Source organism: Rana temporaria, chromosome 6, assembly GCF_905171775.1.
Source record: "Rana temporaria chromosome 6, aRanTem1.1, whole genome shotgun sequence".
NCBI classification, from domain to species: domain Eukaryota; kingdom Metazoa; phylum Chordata; class Amphibia; order Anura; family Ranidae; genus Rana; species Rana temporaria.
The window spans coordinates 65,542,933-65,564,625 of record NC_053494.1 but is presented as its reverse complement, the minus strand read 5'-3'; the positions used below and the strand labels follow the sequence as shown (position 1 = coordinate 65,564,625).

The 21,693-nt window shown below is 45.3% G+C and overlaps 1 protein-coding gene and 2 long non-coding RNA genes across 5 annotated transcripts in view; 1 reads left to right on the top strand and 2 right to left on the bottom strand.

The window, feature by feature from the left end:
• Nucleotides 1–21,693, top strand: part of LOC120943546 (multidrug resistance-associated protein 1-like) — a 264,397-nt gene that overhangs the window by 228,566 nt on the left and 14,138 nt on the right. For both annotated transcript variants that reach the window (XM_040356912.1, XM_040356911.1), the window contains exons 25-29: nt 4,776–4,975; nt 8,778–8,904; nt 10,698–10,799; nt 15,355–15,501; nt 21,271–21,429. In XM_040356912.1, the coding sequence (XP_040212846.1) occupies nt 4,776–4,975; nt 8,778–8,904; nt 10,698–10,799; nt 15,355–15,501; nt 21,271–21,429 (735 nt within the window). The remainder of the gene's footprint in view (nt 1–4,775; nt 4,976–8,777; nt 8,905–10,697; nt 10,800–15,354; nt 15,502–21,270; nt 21,430–21,693) is intronic.
• Nucleotides 2,405–3,826, bottom strand: LOC120943549. Of its 2 annotated transcripts, XR_005750296.1 has the most exons (4): nt 3,799–3,826; nt 3,632–3,694; nt 2,579–2,623; nt 2,405–2,497 (listed from the first exon to the last, which is right to left on the bottom strand). It is a non-coding gene; the product is annotated as an uncharacterized LOC120943549 (long non-coding RNA). The 2 variants fall into 2 exon arrangements; XR_005750295.1 differs by having other exon boundaries at nt 2,405–2,623.
• LOC120943547 lies at nt 17,439–18,478 on the bottom strand. Its single transcript, XR_005750294.1, has 3 exons — nt 18,002–18,478; nt 17,730–17,901; nt 17,439–17,634 (listed from the first exon to the last, which is right to left on the bottom strand). It is a non-coding gene; the product is annotated as an uncharacterized LOC120943547 (long non-coding RNA).

Sequence of the window (21,693 nt, the reverse complement as noted above, 5' to 3'; positions counted from 1 at the left end):
TCGATGGAGATGGGTTCCAAAGTGAACTTAGTTGATTGTAGAGGCGTTCGGTCGTTGTTTTGATTGAAGACGGGGCTGAGTGGAGTATTGTTTTGCCGAATACTTACCCGAATTTTCTCAATTTTGTCGATGAAGAAATCCGATAGTTCATTGCAGAACTCTTGGGTGTCTGAAGTGGGGACTTCTAGACATCCAGGATTCATGGTCTGGGTGACCATCCTGAAGAGTTCGCGAGGGCGATTCAGTGCGCTGTTAATCACCCTGGAGAAGTGAAGTTTTTTGGCTTTGAAAATTTCCTTGTGATAGCGCGTAGTTACTGCTTTGTAGATGTTGAGGTGGTCTTCTGACGGGCTTCTTTTCCAGGAGGCTTCCGCCCTTCTGCGCTCTTGCTTCAATATCGACAGTTGGTTATTGAACCAGCTGGACTTATTTTCCCGGCTGCGAAGTTTGCGCTTTGGTGCTGCTAAGTCGGCTGACTGTAGCAGAGCTGCATTCATGGCATCCAAAGTATCTGAGGCTGCTAGCTGAGGAGGAATAGCCCCAATTCGGTTTCCCAGGGTGGATCTGAAGAGTTCCGAGTGGAGCTTCCTCTGAGATCTAGCCCAGTGTATTGTCACCGGCTTGGGTACTTTCCTGACTAATGGAGTTCTGGGGATTATGAAGCTGATTGCATGGTGGTCTGTCCATGGCAAAGGTTCATTTCCCACAATATTAATTTTCAGATTTTGTCTGAAAATTAGGTCGAGTGTGTGACCTGAAGCATGCGTTGGTCCGCGTATAAGTTGTTGAAGTCCCAATCCTTCCAGGTGGTTGATGCAGGCATCCGCGATGGGATCCTGTGAGGAGTTAGCCCACAAATTGAAATCCCCGAGCAGCAAAAGATGATTACCGCTAAGGGTGTAGGTGGAAATGAACTCCGTTAATGCTGAAATCAGCTGCGATTTGGGCCCAGGGGGCCTATAGCAGAGGAGAATATGAACGGTCTCCTGAGAATGAGCTTGAAGTTGAAGCGTAAGGGTTTCCATGAAAGGAAGAGGATTTTGAAGGACCGGTTTAGTGATTGCAATATGCGACTTATGAATCACCGCCAGTCCTCCTCCCCTTTGCCCTATTCTATTTTCCGTTAAGATGCGATAGTTTGCTGGCACCAGTTCTCCGAGAATGGTGTTGCAATCGTCTGACAGCCAACTTTCCGTAATAAAGAGGCAGTCTAGATCGTATTGTAGTAAGAAATCATGGATTTCTGATCGGTGTTTAACTGCTGATCTAGTGTTAAGCAAAGCACATGATATGTGCTTGAGCTGTGTTGAATGATTGAAATATTTGATGATCGATCGATGATCGAACCTCAAAAGTTGATCTGATTTTAAGGTTATTGTGGTGGCGGCAGGCAATGTAGTAGCGAATTGTCTCAGACCCCAAATGGTTTCTGCAGAGTAACGCAACTTAACCATTGCTGCCAGTCACCAAGGGCTGGGGTGCGGGCGTAGGGAGAGAGAGGATTCGAGAATCCTAGCTCAAGGGAAATGGGATTTTATTTTTGGTCCAGAGGAAGGCAAAAAACCCTGGGCAAGCTGGCCAATGTGCTGCGGCAGGGAAAAAATTCCTTCCTGATCCCTAAAGGCGATCGGCTCAAAACCCTGGATCAAAAGACTAACGGCTTGTGGAGGGGAAAAAAGGGGTGTCACTGCTGCTGGGTGTCACTGCTGCTGGGTGTACCAAAATAATGGCTGCCAGGCAAAGCACAGGACCCGGGCTGGGGGGGGGGCTGTCAGCTTGGTAAAAATGCTATTTACCGATAAAGTTGCTGAGCAGGGGGCCTCTGGGGGTGTGGGGGTGAATATCCAGAGCAAACTGTGCTTAGGAATTAAGTGTAAGGAGAAAAAGAGCGGCGCGCCGGTAGGCCGCGGCTGAAGCCGCGGGCTTTCCTAAGGTGCGGCGGCCGCGAGAAGGAGCAGGCCGGCGCGGAGGTGAAAGAACACCCAGAAACGCCGGAAATACACCCAGGGGGGGTGATTTGGGACCACCACAAAGTGGGTGGCCGTGCGGGCGATAGATGCCGGCGAGAGGTAGTATGGAAAGCCGCAGTGTGGGGTCTGTGTGACGGCTGCCCTGATAAGGACGGCCGTCAGTGGATCCCCAGGATGTCAGGCCCTGAGATGCAGGGTCTTACCTGCGGAAGAGAGGAGTCCTCGTGGAGAGCGAGATGCTGGTTCCAGGGAGCTTGTTTCGTGGAGCGTCTAGCCTAGCAGCTGCCTAGCCTCTGACTGCCAGGTCTGGGTGGAAGCAGGCTCGTATGCGGAAGGTCCGAAGCGCCCTACTCCACCGCTGACACTGACTGACTGATCTGACTGACTGACTGACGTTGGCGTCTATTCACCGCGTGAATGGGCTGGAATGGGACCTATGCGTTGCCCGAGAGCCAGACGCCTGCGGAGATTTTGAGCGGTGGCGGGACTTCTTTCTCCGTTCATGTCTTATTTTAGGGCTTCTGCTCCTAAAAAGACAACCAAGAAAAACTACTTTTAGCTCTTGGTGCGCACTCTTTTAAACTGTGGCCCCCGTTGACCCCTCCTACCTGTCCGGAGATCTTGGTGCATTCTGGGGCTGTTGTGAGCTCATGCTGTATAAAAAATCAGGACAGGAACATCAGACAGAGTCCCTAATAAATATATGTATCTATATATATATATATTATTATATAAATATATTTTATTTATTATTATCTTTTTTTAAAACCTATACACCTATCTCTCTACATATCCTTACATATCTGTCTCAAATACCTCTATATACACATATATGTACACTAAAAAAATAAAAAAATAAATATATATATTAGGGTTGTCCAGATACCGATACCAGTATCGGTATCGGGACCGATACCGAGTATTTGCAGGAGTACTCGTACTCGCGCAAATACCCCCGATACCTAAATAGAATACTTCCCCCCCCTTTCCCCCCCGCCTCTGCAGCCGCATCAAGGGACATGGCTAGAGGGACATTGCTGCATATGTGAGGGACATGGCTAGAGGGACATTGCTGCATATGTGAGGGACATGGCTAGAGGGACATGGCTGCATATGTGAGGGACATGGCTAGAGGGACATTGCTGCATATGTGAGGGACATGGCTAGAGGGACATTGCTGCATATGTGAGGGACATGGCTAGAGGGACATGGCTAGAGGGACATGGCTGCATATGTGAGGGACATGGCTAGAGGGACATGGCTGCATATGTGAGGGACATGGCTGCATATGTGAGGGACATGGCTGTATATGTGAGGGACATGGCTGCATATGTGAGGGACATGGCTGCATATGTGAGGGACATGGCTAGAGGGACATGGCTGTATATGTGAGGGACATGGCTAGAGGGACATGGCTGCATATGTGGGGGACATGGCTGCATATGGGGGGGACATGGCTGCATTTGGGGACACATTTAAAAAAAGTATCGGTATTCGGTATCGGCGACTACTTGAAAAAAAGTATCGGTACTTGTACTCGGTCCTAAAAAAGTGGTATCGGGACAACCCTAATATATATATATATTTTTCTCTATTATTCTCTCTCTTTTTTTATTTTTTATTTTTTAAAACAACACTGCCCCTTTAATAGGTATTTTTACCTTAGATCAACAAAGAAAGTGATTCAGGGTGGCAGCAGGTAGTTAGGACGATTGTTGAATACTCTGTCAGATAAGGTGAGAAAGAAAAACATCCTCTTTAAAAAGAACAGCCCAGCGCTGCAATGCTGACACAATCTCTCTCATCTCCTCCCTAGCAGGAGGCTTACCTCACACTTCCTTCTCCAGAGCAGTGGCAGACCGCACTGAGCTTTCTGCCATTGCCAGATTATATAGTACTCTGAGACCCGCCCCCCGGCACGCCTCCGGCACCGCCCCCTGTGACATCATCGCTGCCTGACAGAAGGTGGAGGGAGGGGGGGGCGGCGCGCTCCTACGGAGTCCAGATTCAGAGCAGGAAGAGAGCACACATGCTACAGCAAACGGAAGAGACACACCACAGCCCCCAATCATAAAGTAAGCTCTTCTTAAGCTATAATGCCCGCAGCTCATGCACCTGAGCGTCCAGGGTCATAAAGGTTCATACCTTTACTACTTCTGGACCTTCCAACCCGAGGAGAGGCTGAACCTGGGTGGGATTGGTTCGGTAGGGGGGTAATATCCTCTTCATTTTGTAGTTTCTGGAAGAGTCTTCTAGTGGTCTGGTCGTCCGACCAAAAAAAAGGAACAAGGACTGGGAGGAGGGGCCCCCTACTTATTAGCTAAAAGAAGGTGGTACTGGTGGACCAAAGGAGGGATTAACCCATGATGTGCTGACGGGAGGACTGGCCAGGAAAAAAAGCTTTGTGCTGCAATATTGTTTTTCCAGTACTTGTTATAAAACAATATCGCCATCATTTACACAGGCACTGACACCCACACTGTGTCAATACCAATTTTTTATTTATTTTTGCCCCTGCATTCGACCCAAGCTGTGTGCAGACATGGAAGTGAATGCAAACCCAACATCCACGTGTAAAAATTTAAAAGGCTTGCAGGAGCAGGCAGGCAGTTCACATTCAGGTCTGTGCACCTGCTCCTGTGCAGTTGCTACATCTGCATTTACTTCCAAAGGATGCCTGCACACAGCTCAAGGTGGATTCAGGTGCAAGCACCAATGCCTCTTTCACACAGTATGGCTGCCAACTCCTGTGTAAATGAAGCCTAACGGAGTCACTCAAAAATATCACTTTATCTTTTTCTACAGAGATTTTATGTTGCCAGTTCTCGGCAGCTGAAACGCCTGGATTCAGTGAGCAAATCTCCTTTGTACACTCACTTTAATGAAACCCTGCAAGGCGTAAATGTCATACGAGCCTTTAAAGAACAGGACCGTTTTATTCAAGAGAACAATCTACGTCTTAATACCAACCAGCGGTTCTACTTCTCCAGCTTTGTCGCAAACAGGTAACTGAAAGATAAAACTGGTAAAGGCAAAGAACATTTAAATTGTGCGATTATTATTATTAAAAGAGATTCTATGGTCACAACATACACTTTCATTTTATAACATCAGCCTTGTAATAGCAATATAAACAATAGCTATATTTGATGGTTTAATATAAGCTTACTTGAAAAATCTCTTGTGTTGTCAGTGCTTTCTGCTATCTGCTGTCCATCTCTTTCCACAACTTCCTAGATTCCCTGCATGCTTTGCAGCTTCTACTCTGCATGACTACATATCCCATGAGTCCTTGCTGATTATATGTCAGTATTACATTGTATATCCCTGTATGCTGTGGTCGTTCAGGTGCTTTATCTAATAGTTTTTTTAAACTATTGATGCTCCCCGCTGAGACCACCACCTGTGGAAGGGAATTGCATATCCTTGCCGCTCTTACAGTAAAGAACCCTCTACATAGTTTAAGGTTAAACCTTTTCCTCTAATTCTAATGAGTGGCCACGTGTCTTGTTAAACTCCCTTCCGCGAAAAAGTTTTATCCCTATTGTGGGGTCACCAGTACGGTATTTGCAAATTAAAATCATATCCCCTCTCAAGCGTCTCTTTTCCAGAGAGAATAAGTTCTGTGTTCGCATCTACTCCTCATAACTAATATCCTCCAGACCCTTTATTTGCTTTTTTGCCCTTCTTTGTGCTCCATTTTCAGTACATCTTTTCTGAGGACTGGTGACCAGAACTGGACAGCATACTCCAGGTGTGGCCAGACCAGAGTCTTGTAGAGCGGGAGAATTATCATTTTATCTCTGGAATTAATCCCCTTTTGAATGCATGCCGATATTCTGCCTGCTTTGTTAGCAGCAGCTTGGCATTGCATGCCATTGCTGAGCATATCATCTACTAGGACACCTAGGTTCTTTTCCATCCTAGATTGACTTCTCAGAGCATTGGCCCTCCACCCTACTGGGTCCATCCCCTGGTTTGAGATTTTTAGGGCAGTGGGGGAATCCCCTCTCAGGATGGTATTCCACTTGCCAGGGTGTTTCCACCCCCGGGTCTTCCACCTTGCTATTCAGAACAAATATTCTCTTGTCAAGGGATTCTGTCTTGGATTAGTTTTTTTGCTGGATATCACCTAGGTGTTGCAGTGCCCCCGCCCTTGGAAAGGAATATGAGTTTTTCTTGCAACAAGACAGGAAGCCTGGTTTCTATCTGATGAGGATAAGAGTATTACTCTTGGCTGCACTAAACTTAAAGACAATGCATTTGAATCTGGCTCCCCTGATTTGGTAGCCTCCATACCAAAAGGAGAGGTGTGTGCACCTGGGTGCTCCTCATCTGCTGCTGGAGAACTCAGGCTGTCAGATGAAACATGGTGTTTTTCTGCAGAAGATACCTCCTGTTGGTGTTAGGGTACATCCAGAGGACTTTGTGGGATCTGACAACCTGGGTATAGGTCTCCCTTCTGTGTCTGAACCACAATCCCTTGAGGAAGGTTCACCTGATGCCTTCCATTGCCTTTCCCTTAATCTAGTAAAATTCTTAGCAGTGAGGTTAAGTTTCCTATTCCTCGCTACAGTGCTATGAATACTTTGGGGGTTATTTACGAAAGGAAAATCCACTTTGCACTACAAGTTTGCACTTGTAGTGCAAAGTGGATTTGCACTACATGTGCAAAGTGCACTTGAAATTGCACTGAAAGTGCACTTGGAAGTGCAGTCGCTGTAAATCTGAGGGGAAGATCTGAAATGAGGGGAAGCTCTGCAAATTTTATTATCCAGTCGTATGCAAGCTAAAATTCAGTTTTGTTTTTTTTTTCCTTGCATGTCCCCCTCAGATCCACAGTGACTGCACTTCCAAGAGCACTTTCTGTGTAATTTCAAGTGCACTGTGCACTTGCAGTGCAAAGTGGATTTGCCTTTAGTAAATAACCCCCTTTGTTTGATCAGGGAGAATCAGGAGACTCCTAAGCTGGGTACACATGGATTGAATTTCAGCTGGTGTGGCAGGCTACTAAATTGCGATTTGTGTGCATCCTTTCCAGTTCTACAAAAGCTGATGAGTAGATCAGCTTCTTGTAAATTGTTTTGCTCTCTGATAGGTGGCTTGCAGCAGATAAATTGCAACACTGATCAATGTATTCTGAAAGTGGATAATCCCAGCTGTGAGAATAGTACAGTACTTGCTTGTCTGGATGCAGGAACTTTGTTTTTCATTCAGCCTGGTGGTTGAATGGAAAAAAAAAACTATGTATACCCAGCTTCAGACTCATGTTCTGTGCTCAGGGTTAGGCAGGCTCTGCAAAACTGTTTTCAGGCTTCAGTGACATACCTACAAGAGGTGGTAAAATTTATATTTTTGTTCATTATTTTTTCTGATGGCTGCTTTTTAGCAGTCCGGGCCTGTGGTAAATACTCTGGGCCAGATTCACAGAAAAAGTACGCCGTAGTATCTGCTGATACTCCGGCGTACTTTCAAATTTGCTGCGTCGTATCTTGATTTGGAATCCTCAAACCAAGATACAACGGCGTTTGGCATAGATCCGACAAGCGTACGGCTTCGTACGCCTTTGGATCGTAAGTGTAATTCTCCGGCGGCCGCTGGGTGGAGTTCGCGTCGTTTTCCAGCGTCGGGTATGCAAATTAGCTGATTACGGCGACCCACGAAGGTACGCGCGTTCGTCGCATTCTCTTACGTCGTCGCTAGTCGTTTTTTCCCGTCGCAAACTTAGGCCTGCTATTTCATGGCTTAGATTTAGAACAGCCATGTTAAAGTATGGCCGTCGTTCCCGCGTCGAATTTCAATTTTTTTTTTTTTTGCGTAAGACGTCCAGGAATACGAAAGTACGTTACGCACGTCGCCGTTCAAAAAACACGGCGGCGGCGCCGTAATTTCACGCAAAGCACGGCGGGAAATTTCCAAACGGAGCATGCGCAGAACGTTCGGCGCGGGAACGCCCCTAATTTAAATGGTACACGCCCCATTTGAATAAGGCGGGCTTGCGCCGGACGGCTTTACGTTACACCGCCGTAAGTTTACACGCAAGTGCTTGGTGAATCAGGCACTTGCGCTGAAAACTTGCGGCGGTGTAACTTAAAGATGATACGTTACGCCGCCGCAGATCTCTGTGAATCTGGCCATCTATTCTTGCCTACTCTTGTGGGAGTGTCTCCTGTGCTCCCTACCCCTTTTAGTCAACCTGACTTTGTGGAATTAAATCCTTGAGTTTTAGGGGTCTCTTCACAACCCTTCTGGGCTACTGTATTGTGACCAAACATTCTTTGAAATTCTCACTTTGGCAGCTTCACCTGTCTTTCTGGTGGCTTCACCTCATCTAGTTCGGAAATTGCTCAGGTGGTTACTGAGTTGCAGACAGTCCCAATCCCTTCTTTATAGGTCTGTCACTGACTGCTGCCCACCCCATAGATGGACTGCTATTGGACATCACTACTCTATCTGAATTCCTCTGTCATTCAATAGACGTGAAAGAAAATGGCTTGGAGACCATTGCATTTTTTGCTCTCACTTGTACTGTTTTACCACAAAACTTTTTTTGCTGGGTAGAGAAGGAGTTATACATGGGGCTGGATTACAATTTTTCTGTTTGCTAGTGTCTAATCTGCCAATATTCATCTGTCTTTCATTGGACTCCAAGAAATGGATTTTACAGTAAGTACAAAAATTCTACTTTTTCTACGATGAATTTAAAGACACGTTCTTGACAGTTTACTTTACTTAAGAATCTTTATGAATTTATTCTTCGTTTTTTAAATCAACAGATTTGTTATTTGTGTTCATTCTGATTTACAGGTGGTTGAGTATACGCTGTGACCTCGTTAGTAATTTCATAGTTTTTACAGTGGCCATTGTAGGAGTTTTGTTCAAAGAGAGCATTTCCCCAGGCCTGGTTGGTCTTGCTGTTGTGAATTCTCTAAGGGTAAGTGTCCAGAGAGGAAAATAGCCTCTAGCATCATAAGAAAATCTTTACATAATGTATATATAACCATTAAAAGTAATACATGTGTAAGACTTGCATGCAAAACTAGAAGTTTTATCAGTTTAATTTCGGGCAATTGCCAATAACTTTACTGTACATTAAATGTGGGTATACAATACAATACAGTGATTGTAATTTGTATTATGCCCCGTACACACCATCACTTTATGTGATGAAAAAAAACGACGTTTTTAAAAACGTCACTTTAATTGACCGTGTGTGGGGGAAAACGTCGTTTTATGTCTTGTAAAAAACGACCAAAAAAAATTTAAGCATGCTTCAATTTTATGTGTCGTTTTTCAAAACGTCGTTTTTTACTTCACAGAAATTGACCGTGTGTAGCAAAAAACGTTGTTTAAAAAGACGTTTTTACACCCGCGCATGCCCAGAAGCGAGCTTCAATGGAAAAAGTGGTGAGAACGTAACCTCGCTTTGCTAGAACATTGTGAGAAAAACGGTGGTGTGTAGGCAACTTCGTCTTTGAAAATTGAAGTTTCAAAAACGTCGTTTTTTACTTCACAGAAAATGTAGTTTTTTTTCATCACATAAAGTGATGGTGTGTACCGGGCATTACATTTATTGTATTGATTGTTAACTATATTAAAGCTACATTTTAGAAAATAAACTAAATACACAGCTAAACACTGAGAAAGGTATCAGCTTATATAGGATTTGTAATTCTATACAGCTGCTCCTAAAATCCAGGCAGCCCTTTTAAACAACAAAGCCAGATCCTTGACCTCTACTGCAGCAAGGTGCCTTAGGCCTCGTACACACGACCGAGTATCTCGGCAAAAACCAGCAAGAAACTTGCTGGGATTTTTCTTTTGCAGAGGAAACCGTCGTGTGTACATTTTTCGACGAGTAAACTGTCGAGGATCCCGTCGAGCCAAAAAGAGAGCATGTCTTCTTTTTCCTCGACGGGAATGGAGAAACTTGCCTTGTCGAGTTCCTCGACAGCCTAACAAGGAACTCGACGAGGAAAACAATGTGTTTCGCCCATCGAGTTCCTCGGTCGTGTGTACGAGGCTTTAGTCAGGAACAATGGAATAAAATAACCCCCCTAACCTACCCATTGAACATTAAGGCAACAGCATACTGGTAACCTGTCTATTCATTAACTGCTTGCCGACCTGCCAACGTCGTTTTATGGCGGCAGGTCGGCTCCCCTGCGCGAGAGCCCGTAGCTCTACGTCGGCTCTCTCGCAGGCCAAAAAGACGTCTGTGTGCAGCAGCCCCCCTCAGCACCCCTGATACTTACCTGAGGTCCCTCTCTATCCAGCGATCTCTACGAGTGTGTCAGCCATCCGAGATTCTCCCGCCAGATTAGATGACGCACAGAAGCCATTCTCTGCCGCTGCTGTCAATCAAAGTCGGCTAGCCAAACAAGGGAGAGAGAGAAGGGCGGGGCTGGGTCGGGGCTCAATTCCTGTATGGACAAAGGGAGCTGTAGCTCGGCCCAGGTGCCCCCATAGCAAGCTGCTTGCTGTGGGGGACACTGAACAGGAGGGAGGGGCCAGGATTACAGAAAAGGGACACGAGAAGAGGAGGCTCCGGGCTGCTCCGTGGAAATCCACTGCAACAGAGCAGGTAAGTATAACGAGACTTTACAATCACTTTAAAGTAATGCAATCGCCTATTGTATTTAGACATAATTTGTTTATCCTAAAGTTCAGCTTTAAGATGATAAATTTTTACTGTACATGTTCATAAATGTTACTTTATGTTTTAAGTTGACAGGTGTCTTAAAAGAAGCTGTTCATATTGCCACTGACATGGAAACTAACTCTGTTGCAGTGGAAAGGGTGAAGGAGTATTGTGATGTGGAGCCTGAGGTTACTATCTACTTACAATCTTTACAGTTTCATTGTCTGTACTGTGTTACTTTTTTTATTTTTTAAGAACTATGGCCCAGATTCACAAAGCACTTACGCCGACGTATAACAAGTTACGCCGACGTAAGTGCAAATGTGCGCCGTCGTATCTGTGCACCAGACCCATAAACTAATATGCGCCTAAAAACAGGCTAAACCCCGCCGGCGTATCTTGCTTACGCCAGCGTAGGGTGGGCATACATTTAGGTTGGGAGCATGGTGCCGCTCCCATTGATTAGCCATTCAAACATGCAAATAAGGGAAATACGGCGATTCATGAACGTGCGTGTGCCCGGCGCATGCTACGCGAGATGCGCGTAAGTTGTACATCCGGCATAAAGTTATTCCCCATAAAGGAGATGCAACCCAGCAACAGACATGCTCAGGTCTGCACCAGGGAACACAAGCCGGCGTATTGTGCGTTGGACGTGTGTCTGGCTGGGTGTACGTTATGTTCACGGCGTACGTAGTGATCCGGCGTAGCTTAGGCAGTTGTGCCGGCATGGTTATGAGCAGGCACAGGGGGGTGCGTCCACGTCACGGCGCATGCGCAGTTCGTGATACGTACCTGTCTGGCGCTCGGCCCATCATTTGCATGGGGTCACGCCCATTTTTACCTACGCCGGCGTACGCCTTCGAAACCCACGCCACGCTGGAGCAGCGTTGGGAGCACTGGCTTGCTGAATGCAATGCTTGCCTCTCTGCGCTGCGTTGGCGTAGCGTATGGTGGTTACTCTACGGCGGCGTAATGTGCGTCTTGCTCTTTGTGAATCTGGGCCATAGACTTCACTTTTTAAAGACTACATACAGAGTTGACAGCAGGGAGTGCATCTGAGTGTAGCAGTATAAAAACAAATGTATTCCAACTACGAAGGTCCATCCCCAGAAAGCTGACCCTAAATGACATTTCTACATGTATATGCCTGAGATAATTACATTGGCCCAGATTCAAGAAGCAATTGCGCCCGTGTAACCATAAGTTACACGGCGCAATTGCTTACTTGCTCCGGTGTAACGAGTGCTCCTGATTCAGGAACCTCGTTACACCGACTGCAGCCTAAAATCTGCGCGGCATAAGGCTCTTATGCCTCGCAGATTTTAGGCTGCATTATTGCGTGTGCCGCTAGGGGGCGCTCCCATTGTGATCAGCGTGTAGTATGCAAATTGCATACTACCAACTGATTCACAAACTTGCGCGGGCCCCGCGCAAGCCAGGTACGGAGTTTCCGTACGGCAACTTTAGCGCAAGGCTGCCCTTTCTAATAGCAGGGGCAGCCAATGCTAAAGTATAGCCACCGCTCCCGCGCCGTGAAATTTGAATTTCACGGCGTTTGCGTAAGTGATGCGTGAATGGCGCTGGACGCCATTCACGTTCAATTTGAAGCAAATGACGTCCTTGCGACGTCATTTGCCGCAATGCACGTCGGGAAAGTTTCCCGACGGAGCATGCGCTGTACGCTCGGCGCGGGAGCGCGCCTAATTTAAATGATTCCCGCCCCCGGCGGGATCATTTACATTGCGCTCGCTTACGCCGGGCAATTTTGCCGGCGCGCCCTCGCAATTCACGGAGCTACTGCTCCGTGAATCGAGGGCAGCGCAAAATATTTGCGTGGGCGCAGGGCAAAATCGTTGCCCTGTGCCCGCGCAAATATAGCGCAATTCTACCTGAATCTGGGCCATTGTTTTGTAAGTTGCCAATCGTCATGTGAATAAAAGAGTTTTTATACTGCTGCACTCAGATGCGCCCTCTGCTGTCCTTATCAATTACCGTAGGGAATCTTCAGTCTCTTGAGAGGTGCTGCACTACAAAGCAAAAAATTAAAGTTGAAAACTTTGGTTTAATAATACTTCAGTAAAATCCCAATAAAAGAGATATTGGTACAAAATACAGATTACAAAGCATAGTTGAAAAGTAACTCATTAACCGGATTTATGAAAGCTACTCTCAACAACTTAAGAATGTAGTTCACCATTTTTTGGAAACCAAAAAGAGAAGCCCGCTACTGTAAAAGTGCATCGGGTGCCATTCACAATGAATGGCACCACAACACACACAAATGTGTGTGCTTTTATTAAGCATTCACTTAACACAAATTTTATGAAAACAAAACTATTGTTCGGTCCTCTGGATGTAGCGAGCCCCACTTGAGGCCCTCTATATTTGCTAAGTTTCCAAAAACTTTCCTCAGGATAACACTGCTTTTCCTTTAGGCCCCTTTCACATTGAGGAGTTTTTCAGGCGGTAAAGCGCTAGAAATAGCGCTGCTATCCCGCCTGAAAAAATCCTGCACTGCAGACTCAATGTGAAAGCCCGAGGGCTTTCACACTGAGGCGATGCGCTGGCGGGAGACAAAAAAATCTCCTGTCAGCAGCATTTTTGGAGCGGTGAGAGGAGCGGCATGTATACCGCTCCTTCACCGCTCCTTCCCATTGAAAACAATGGGAACCGCGGCAATACCGCCCGCAATGCGCCTCTATAGAGGCGCATTGCGGGCGATATTAACTCTTTATCGGCCGCTAGCGGGGGTTAATACCGCACCGCTAGCGGCTGATACCCGCGGCAATTCCGGCGGTATAGCGCCACTATTTTTAGCGGCGTTATACCGCCACCGCAGCTCCCGCCCCAGTCTGAAAGGGGCCTTAGGCTGGATTCATACCAGTCCGGTGCATATTCCAGCTCCGTTCTCTGTACGGAAAAAAAAAAGCAGCTGTTCAGCGCTTCCTCTTCGTTGTAGGCATAGGTGTGCGCAGCCTGTTGCATTAGGGTGTGCACCTGAAAGCTCAAAAACACGGTACCGATCTCTCACTGTGTTCATTCAGAAAGGGAAGGGGCCAGTAAATGACATTACCCCTTCCCCCACTCATCCTGAATTATCATCTATGTATGCCCACTGCAGTAGCCAATGGAAGAGGAAGGAAGCCAGCCATGCTGTGGGAGGGGGCACCGGGCAGCAGGGGGAATCTGCACCACAGGGAGTGATTAGGGTGTGCCTGGGCACATCTGGCACACCCTGTGCGCACGCCTATGGTTGTAGGTGAGGATCAGCTGAGAAGGGAGAGAAGGAGGTGTAGTGAGGAGGGGGAGAGAATGCCTGTTCACAATGGAATGCATCTGCAAATCCTCAAATTCCCATAGAAGAATATGTGCCTGCAATTCGCACCTCACTGCCTAGAAAACGCACAGTTTTTTTTGGGCAATGCGGAGTGCGAATGCAACGCACATATGTAAACCAGACTGATTTAAAGTAATAGATTTTAAAATGTTCTGCGAATTGGATGTGGTGTAAGCCACATCCAATTTGCATAGGTGTGAACCCAGCCTAATGCCGCGTACACACGATCGGAATTTCCGTCAAGAAAAGTTTGATGTGAGATTTTTGTCAGAAATTCCGACCATGTGTAGGCTCCATCGGACGTTTTTCATCTGAATTTCCGACAGCAAAAATATGAGAGCTGGTTCTCAATTTTTCCGATCGTCTGTATGCAATTCCGACGCACAAAAAACATGCATGCCCGGAATCAATTCAACGCATGCTCGGAATCATTGAACTTAATTTTTCTTCGGCTCATTGTAGTGTTGTACGTCACTGCGTTCTTGATGGTCGGAATTTTGTGTGACCGTATGTATGCAACACAAGTTTGAGCCAACATTCCGTCGGAAAAAAAATCCACAGTTTTCTTGGCGGAATTTCCGATGGTGTGTACACGGCATTAGTGTTATGTACACATCCATTTATGAAGGGATTTTGGGCCAGATTCATAAAAGAGATACGACGGCGTATCTCCTGATACGCCATCGTATCTCTGAGATACGACTGTCGTATCAATGCGCCTGATTCATAGAATCAGGTTACGCATAGATCTCCCTAAGATCCGACAGGTGTAAGTGACTTACACCGTCGGATCTTAGGCTGCAATTCTAGGCCAGCCGCTAGGTGGCGATTCCATTGCGGTCGGCGTAGAATATGCAAATGACTAGTTACGCCGATTCACGAACGTACGCTTTGCCCGTCGCTGTAAATTTACATTGTTTCTGTAGAGATACGCGGCGTAAAGATAAACCTGCCCTCTAGGTGGTCTAGCCAATGTTAAGTATGGCCATCGTTCCCCCGTCAAAATTAGAAATTTCACGTTGTTTGCGTAAGTCGTCTGTGAATGGCGCTGGACGCCGTTAACGTCGAAACCAATTACGTCCTTGCGACGTCATTTAGCGCAATGCACGTCGAGAAATTTTAGGGACGGAGCATGCAGGAACGCGCCTAATTTAAATGGTCCCCGCCCCATTTGAATTAGGCGGGCTTGCGCCGGGCGGATTTACGCTACGCCACTGCAACTTTACAGGCAAGTGCTTTGTGAATCAAGCACTTGCCCGTAAAACTTGCAGCAGTGTAACGTAAATGTAATACTGTACGTTACGCCGCCGCAGAGTAAGCCGATTCTACCTGAATCTGGCCCTTTGTTTCTTATGTTTCTCTTGTAATTGTGCATTGTAACAAAAGAACCTTTGTTTACTTAGGCTCCATGGACATCAGAGCATGCTTCAGAATTAACACACTGGCCACATGCTGGAAGGATTGGGTTCCAAAATTATGGTCTGAGGTACAGGAAAGACTTACAAATGGCTTTACAAAATGTTACTGCTTCCATTCAGCCTGGAGAAAAGGTTGGTGTTTTTGTGTGGTGTTCTTGGTGAATGTCACAATTTTTTAAATGTCTTGCTGTCTAAAGCCAAGTGTTGGAACGTTGGCATCCATGTAGTATAATCACACCAAAAATTCTTGTATAGGCTAGAAATTAAAGATGAAATTCTAACAAATAGATAAGTACAAATCTGAAATATATATTGGGGCGTTGTTTAACTTGCAAATGTTTTGGGATTTTCAGTCCATCTAGTTCTGAAATTTACACAGCTCTGCCAATGAGTACAGCAGGGTTAGTGACCCGAAGTATCTCTTCTTTAAGCAATAAAACCTTTTTGCCCCCAAACTGTGATTGGATGGTGACTGAGCAGCAGCAAATCATGTAGCTCTGCTAATCTCCTACTGTCAACATGTTCCCTGTCAGCACATGTGTGTACATAACACTCCATGCCTCCATATTCGTACCCCCGTGTAAAGGGGACTACAAGAGACTCATACCAAGATAAATTTACTTACACTAGTTATATTTAAAACACACATTTATTATTCGTAATGATTACATATCTGCAATAATTTGTGTTTTTATCTCTGCTTGGTGTTCAGCTGTAGGTGTTTAGCTCTTTTTGCAAAGTTTGAATAAAAAGCCTTTAGAAGCATTGCGACATAGTTTTCATACTTGTCCTTTGTATGTAAGTCTTCATACTTACCTATAAGTAAGTCAGACAATTCAAACATTGCTAATTTTTACTGTCACGAGCAGGCATAACTTTAATGTGATTGATAAATAACTACTGGCAGAGCTTTTTTTCTCAGAAAATAGGTGCAGGAACTCAACCATGACCCTGTTCAGATTTCACAACAGTAGAAGGGTCTTAAAGGGGCATTAAATACCAGGATTACATTACATACAGAGTGCAGAGTTCAGGGGGTTACACACAGAGTGCAGAGCTGTCACTTGTAAACACAGAAACCAGACTTCTGTGTTTACAAGTGATTGTGGAGAGCAGGCACCAAAGGGTCTGAGCCAGAGGTGGTGGAACTGAGTTCCCCCAAGTTCCCCCTGAAAAAAAGCCCTGACTACTGGTAAAGGTTAGTCAATGCACATTGACATACTCCAGCATGTTGGCAAATCTCCATGATCATTCACCAGTTATATCCCATGCATCAGAGAAACATGAAAAATATCCATGCCACCTGCTAGTAGGGTTATCTGATAAAAAGATAGAAAGACCTGTAGCCCCCCATGGTGTATAGCCATGCATATACATGAAACTATCTAGTCAATAAAACATTTTCCACCTGTTAAATGGGTTGTAAAGGTTAGTTTTTTTATTTTCTAAAGAGGTTCCTTTAAGCTAGTGCATTGTTGGTTCACTTACCTTTTCCTTCGATTTCCCTTCTAAATGTTATTTTTCTTTGTCTGTATTTCTCACTTCCTGTTCCTCCTCAGTAAGCTTGCCCCCATCACCCGAGCCGTTCTGGCTGGGGGTTAGTCAGCGTGCTCGTCCCCTCCCTTGGGGCTACATTCCAGGAATGTAGTCCTAAGGGAGGGGGCGAGCACGCTGACTAACACTGGGGCGTGCAATGCGGCAATAGTGCGGCATGACAGTCGGACATGCCGCATCTCTGATCATAAGGAGCCTCTGTCAGAGGCTTCTTACCATGTGATCAGCTGTGACCAATCACAGCTGATCATTGCGTGAACCAGGAAGTGTCGGTAAACGGCATTCCTCGGTTTGCGCTGACAGGGAGAGATGATCTGCGTCTCTCCCTTTCAGAGGGGGGTCTGTGCTCATAATCAGCACATTGATTATCAGCACAACCCCCATCAGATGTGTTCATCAGCTGTCAATTCGTGCCCAACAGCTGCCAGCAGTGCCCCAATAAAAAAAAGTAAAAAGTGGAGGGACCCCCTAAATGGGGCTTTAAAGGCAACAAAGGTATACAGTAATCACAGTAATCCAAAAAATAGATAATTTAATATTCAAAAATGGAAATTGTACACATAAATCACATAGAATATATTTAAAAACAATACATGGTTAGGTGTCATTGAAAAGCAAGGTCCATGAAGACATACACGGCCCTACGCGTTTCGGATTACCCTTCATCAGGGGCCGAAGTATATGTAGTCAACGAGTATAAGAACCACTTTTCTAAAAAACAAAGAAAGCATATATATTGCAAGTGTTACAAAATAGAAAACTGGCAATAAATACATCAAAAGGTGCAGATAAAAACACACACATACCAATCACAGCGTTTAATCAACCCTGCACACCCCAGAGAAAGGACACCACTATCAGGACGCAGAAAGACTCCTCTGGATGAAATTAAGAGGAAGGAAGCCGGCGGTGCAGAATCACATATAGCAAGACCTCAGGCCCATATAGTCACAAAGTAACATATGATAATGTAAAAACCTGTCCATAAAAAAAGGGACAGGATAAATATACATGTAATGAAATACCTAACCATATGTAGAAAAATGTGTCAAAAAATAATAATTAAATAACTGCATACCTGAGGTTAGCAGAAATGTGTCATATTAAATTTGGCCAAAGGTGTCAGTAGAGAGGTAGCAGAGCTCCAATCTGTAAATACAATGGATGGCAATAGAAACAGGCATTAGATAAGGAAGGAGGGAACCAATGCAAAAAGTGATAAATAAAAGGATCCAGAGTAAGGGAGTACTTACAAAAGACAAGCGCTCAGTGTGGCCACCAGACGTGTCACTAGTACCTCTGCCGTCCAGCAGTGTCTGACATTGTTTGGACGGCTAGAGGTTTATATAGGGAAGTAAGGGGGCGGGCCTAGGTACGGCGGGCGTGGTCGGAGAGACCAGGCGAGCCGTAATAGGCCGATAGTATGGAAGTGGGCAGTAATAAACAGACACGATTGCGTCATCAAGGGGGGCGTGACTAGGCGGGGCGAAAGGACGCTGTTCACACAGCTGGGATCCCACAGCGCCGCCCTTGAGGGCGGAGTCACGACGTGTGATGCGTCGTAGCATGGAGAGAGGACTGAGAAGGCCTTGGTACGGCGGGCGTGGTCGGAGAGACCAGGCGAGCCGTAATAGGCCGATTGTGTGGAAGTGGGCAGTGGTAAACAGACGCGATTGCGTCATCAAGGGGGGCGTGACTAGGCGGAGTGAGAGGACGCTGTTCACACAGCTGGGATCCCACAGCGCCGCCCTCGAGGGCGGAGTCACGACGTGTGATGCATCGTAGCATGGAGAAAAGACTGAGAAGGCCTGTCAGGTGACAGTCAGTCACCTGACACGGAAAGGAGAATGGGACAGGAAGTAAATGGGAATAGGCTAATGTAAAGGGAAGGGGCGGTGCGGAGACAAAGACTGCTGAGAAGGTGTCAGCAGTGAAGGTTAAACTGGGAAATGATTATTGGTTGTAAAAAACGGCAAAAAAAGCTGCTGGGAGGGACACCAGACATAAAATATATAATAGGAAAATGATAAGGCCATTTAAATAAGGAGGGGACATTGTTCAATGTATACCAGGCCAATGACACAAACGAGGTAAAGGTATTAAAGTAGTAAGTATATGGACAAAGGGCCAAAAAGAGATCCAGGGACATGCAGGAAAGCCAGGGGTAAAAGGAATGAAACCCCTGCAGTTTCCAAATCCCTGTTATGGGCGCAGGTATAGACCCTAGGTCAAACGACACCTGAAAGGTGCGAAGGGACCAGGTCTGGGGAAGCCGTCCCTCAAAAGGGGGACGGCTTACGTGCGCCCAGCTATATATAGTGAAACAAACACCGCACGGACAACAATTCTGAGCCTGTGGGAAGTCCCTAAAAAGGGGAATGCGCAGGGGATACAGGGACATAATAATGATAACATGAATCATCAATGTTTACGCAACGATGAAAACAAAGAAGTCAATTGGACAGGAAACATGAAATGCAAAAGGCAAACAGATAAAGGCAAAAATACCAAACAACACAGTATCGTATCAATCTTTCTCGCACCCCCCAGATGAAAAGCCCTCCAAAAAGGGCCTAAAACTGATCTGCTCGTTAAGACCAGGAGGGTGATTGGCCTCTAGCTCAGCGATCCAACGGGTTTCGAGCTGTAAGAGGATTTTGTTCCAATCCCCCCCTCTGGGGTTAAAAAAAAGTATGTCAATGCCCACCACAGTGCCAATCAGAGCCCACCGAGGTGTAAACCAGTGCCCAGCAGTAACACTTGTCAGTACCTCATCATCAGTGCTACCTGTCAGTGCCAATCAGTACCACCTGTCAGTGCCCATCACAGCTGCCTGTCAATGCCCATCAGTGGCACCTATCAGTCCCGCCTATCAGTGCTACATATCAGTGCCGTCTATCAGTGCCAATCAATTCTACCTTTTGAAGGAAGAAGATAGTGATCCAATCAAGCACAGATACACAAGTCGCACCTCATCCCTGGTATAGTAGAAAAGAATAATGAAGCGAATGGGATGTTGGCGGTGCTTAAACATAGACAATGTCAGAAAATTAAGTTTTATAACAATTTATTTAAAACCTCAAAAAAATCGGTTTTTGTATATTACAAAATACATCATTTAAAAACAAATTGCCAGAGTGTCTGATTTGGGTTGCTGGAATTTCCCAATATTGAATCCCAAAATTCCAGCAACCCAAATCAGACACTCTGGCAATTTGTTTTTAAATGATGTATTTTGTAATATACAAAAAACGATTTTTTTGAGGTTTTAAATAAATTGTTATAAAACTTAATTTTCTGACATTGTCTATGTTTAAGCACCGCCAACATCCCATTCGCTTCAATCAATTCTACCTATTAGTGCCTCCTTATAAGTGCCACCTTATCTCTGCCAACTCATCAGTGCCCGTCAGTGAAGGAGAAAACAACAAAATGTTATGACAGAAACAAAGAAAAACATTTTTTTTAGCAAAACATAAAAGCCCCAGAGGTGATCAAATACCACCAAAAGAAAGCTCTATTTGTGGGAAGAAAATGATAAAAATGTAGTTTGTGTTCAGTGTTGTATGACACTTTATGTAATCTTTGCACGGAGGCAAGGCAGAGTCCTTTATTTGAACAAAGTAAAGGGTTGCACATGCAGGCGGCATTGAGTGTTTAATAAAGTCCTTCTTTAAATTAAGCCACTCCCTGAGCACTTTTAATTCAAGTTCTGACAGATTGAAGATGACCAAAAGGTAAGGCCCCTGGGAGCAGTTCAATGGGAAAAGCATAGGGGCAATACGGAGGTAATTGATTGGCATTCTTATTATTACAGACATCCCAGAACTCATGGGAGCTGACCAGCATCTCAAGGGGCACAGCAAGAAGAGCTACAGCTAGATACCACAGAAGTTGCAGGTTGAAATCTAGACCCTGACAAAAGGTGTCCATAGAGATGAGCTGAAAGTCTAATATCTATAAGCTATATGAAGGCTTCTCAGGCAAAGAAAGGCTCATTAGGGAAAGTAATGATTGGACAAAGTTATTTGTCTGAGTTTTCCCCAAGATAAACAAGTACTGGCTGTGTGTCATCGCATTACCCCTGTCCTGCTTCTAAATGCATATGATTTCCTAATGTCATTGTTCATATTTAGGGACGCACTGGTCAGTACAGATACCTGAGGGTGGTCAGATTATGCCTGCTATTATATATTGCTAGTTGCTGCTGTGTCTCACATTGAAATCTTCACCCTATTTTTCTGATAGAGATCTACTTTACATGCAAGTTCAACTACATACTGTATATGCTTTTGTCTCTTCTTACATACAGACGGTAACTTATAAATGTCTGTATGTTGTGAGTAGGTGGGCATAGTTGGAAGAACTGGAGCTGGAAAGTCTTCTCTAACTTTGGGTTTATTCCGAATTCTTGAACCTGCAACTGGATCAATTTGTATAGATGGAGTGGACGTTTTAAAACTAGGCCTTCATGAACTGAGATCTAAACTAACAATCATTCCTCAGGTAAGATCCACATTAGTGTTAACCACCCAAAAATAAACTGGGAAATGCACAGATTTAAATAAATTTGTCATGATAAATTCCCAAACTGACCCTCAGACCTCAGACTGTAGTTGAGCACATGGAGCATTTACAATGCAAACTGACTTTGGCCCAGATTCACAGAGATCGGCGTATTTCTGTACGGGCATAACGTATCTCATTTACATTACGCCGCCGCAAGTTTTTCAGGCAAGTGCTTTATTCACAAAGCAATTGCGTGTAAAG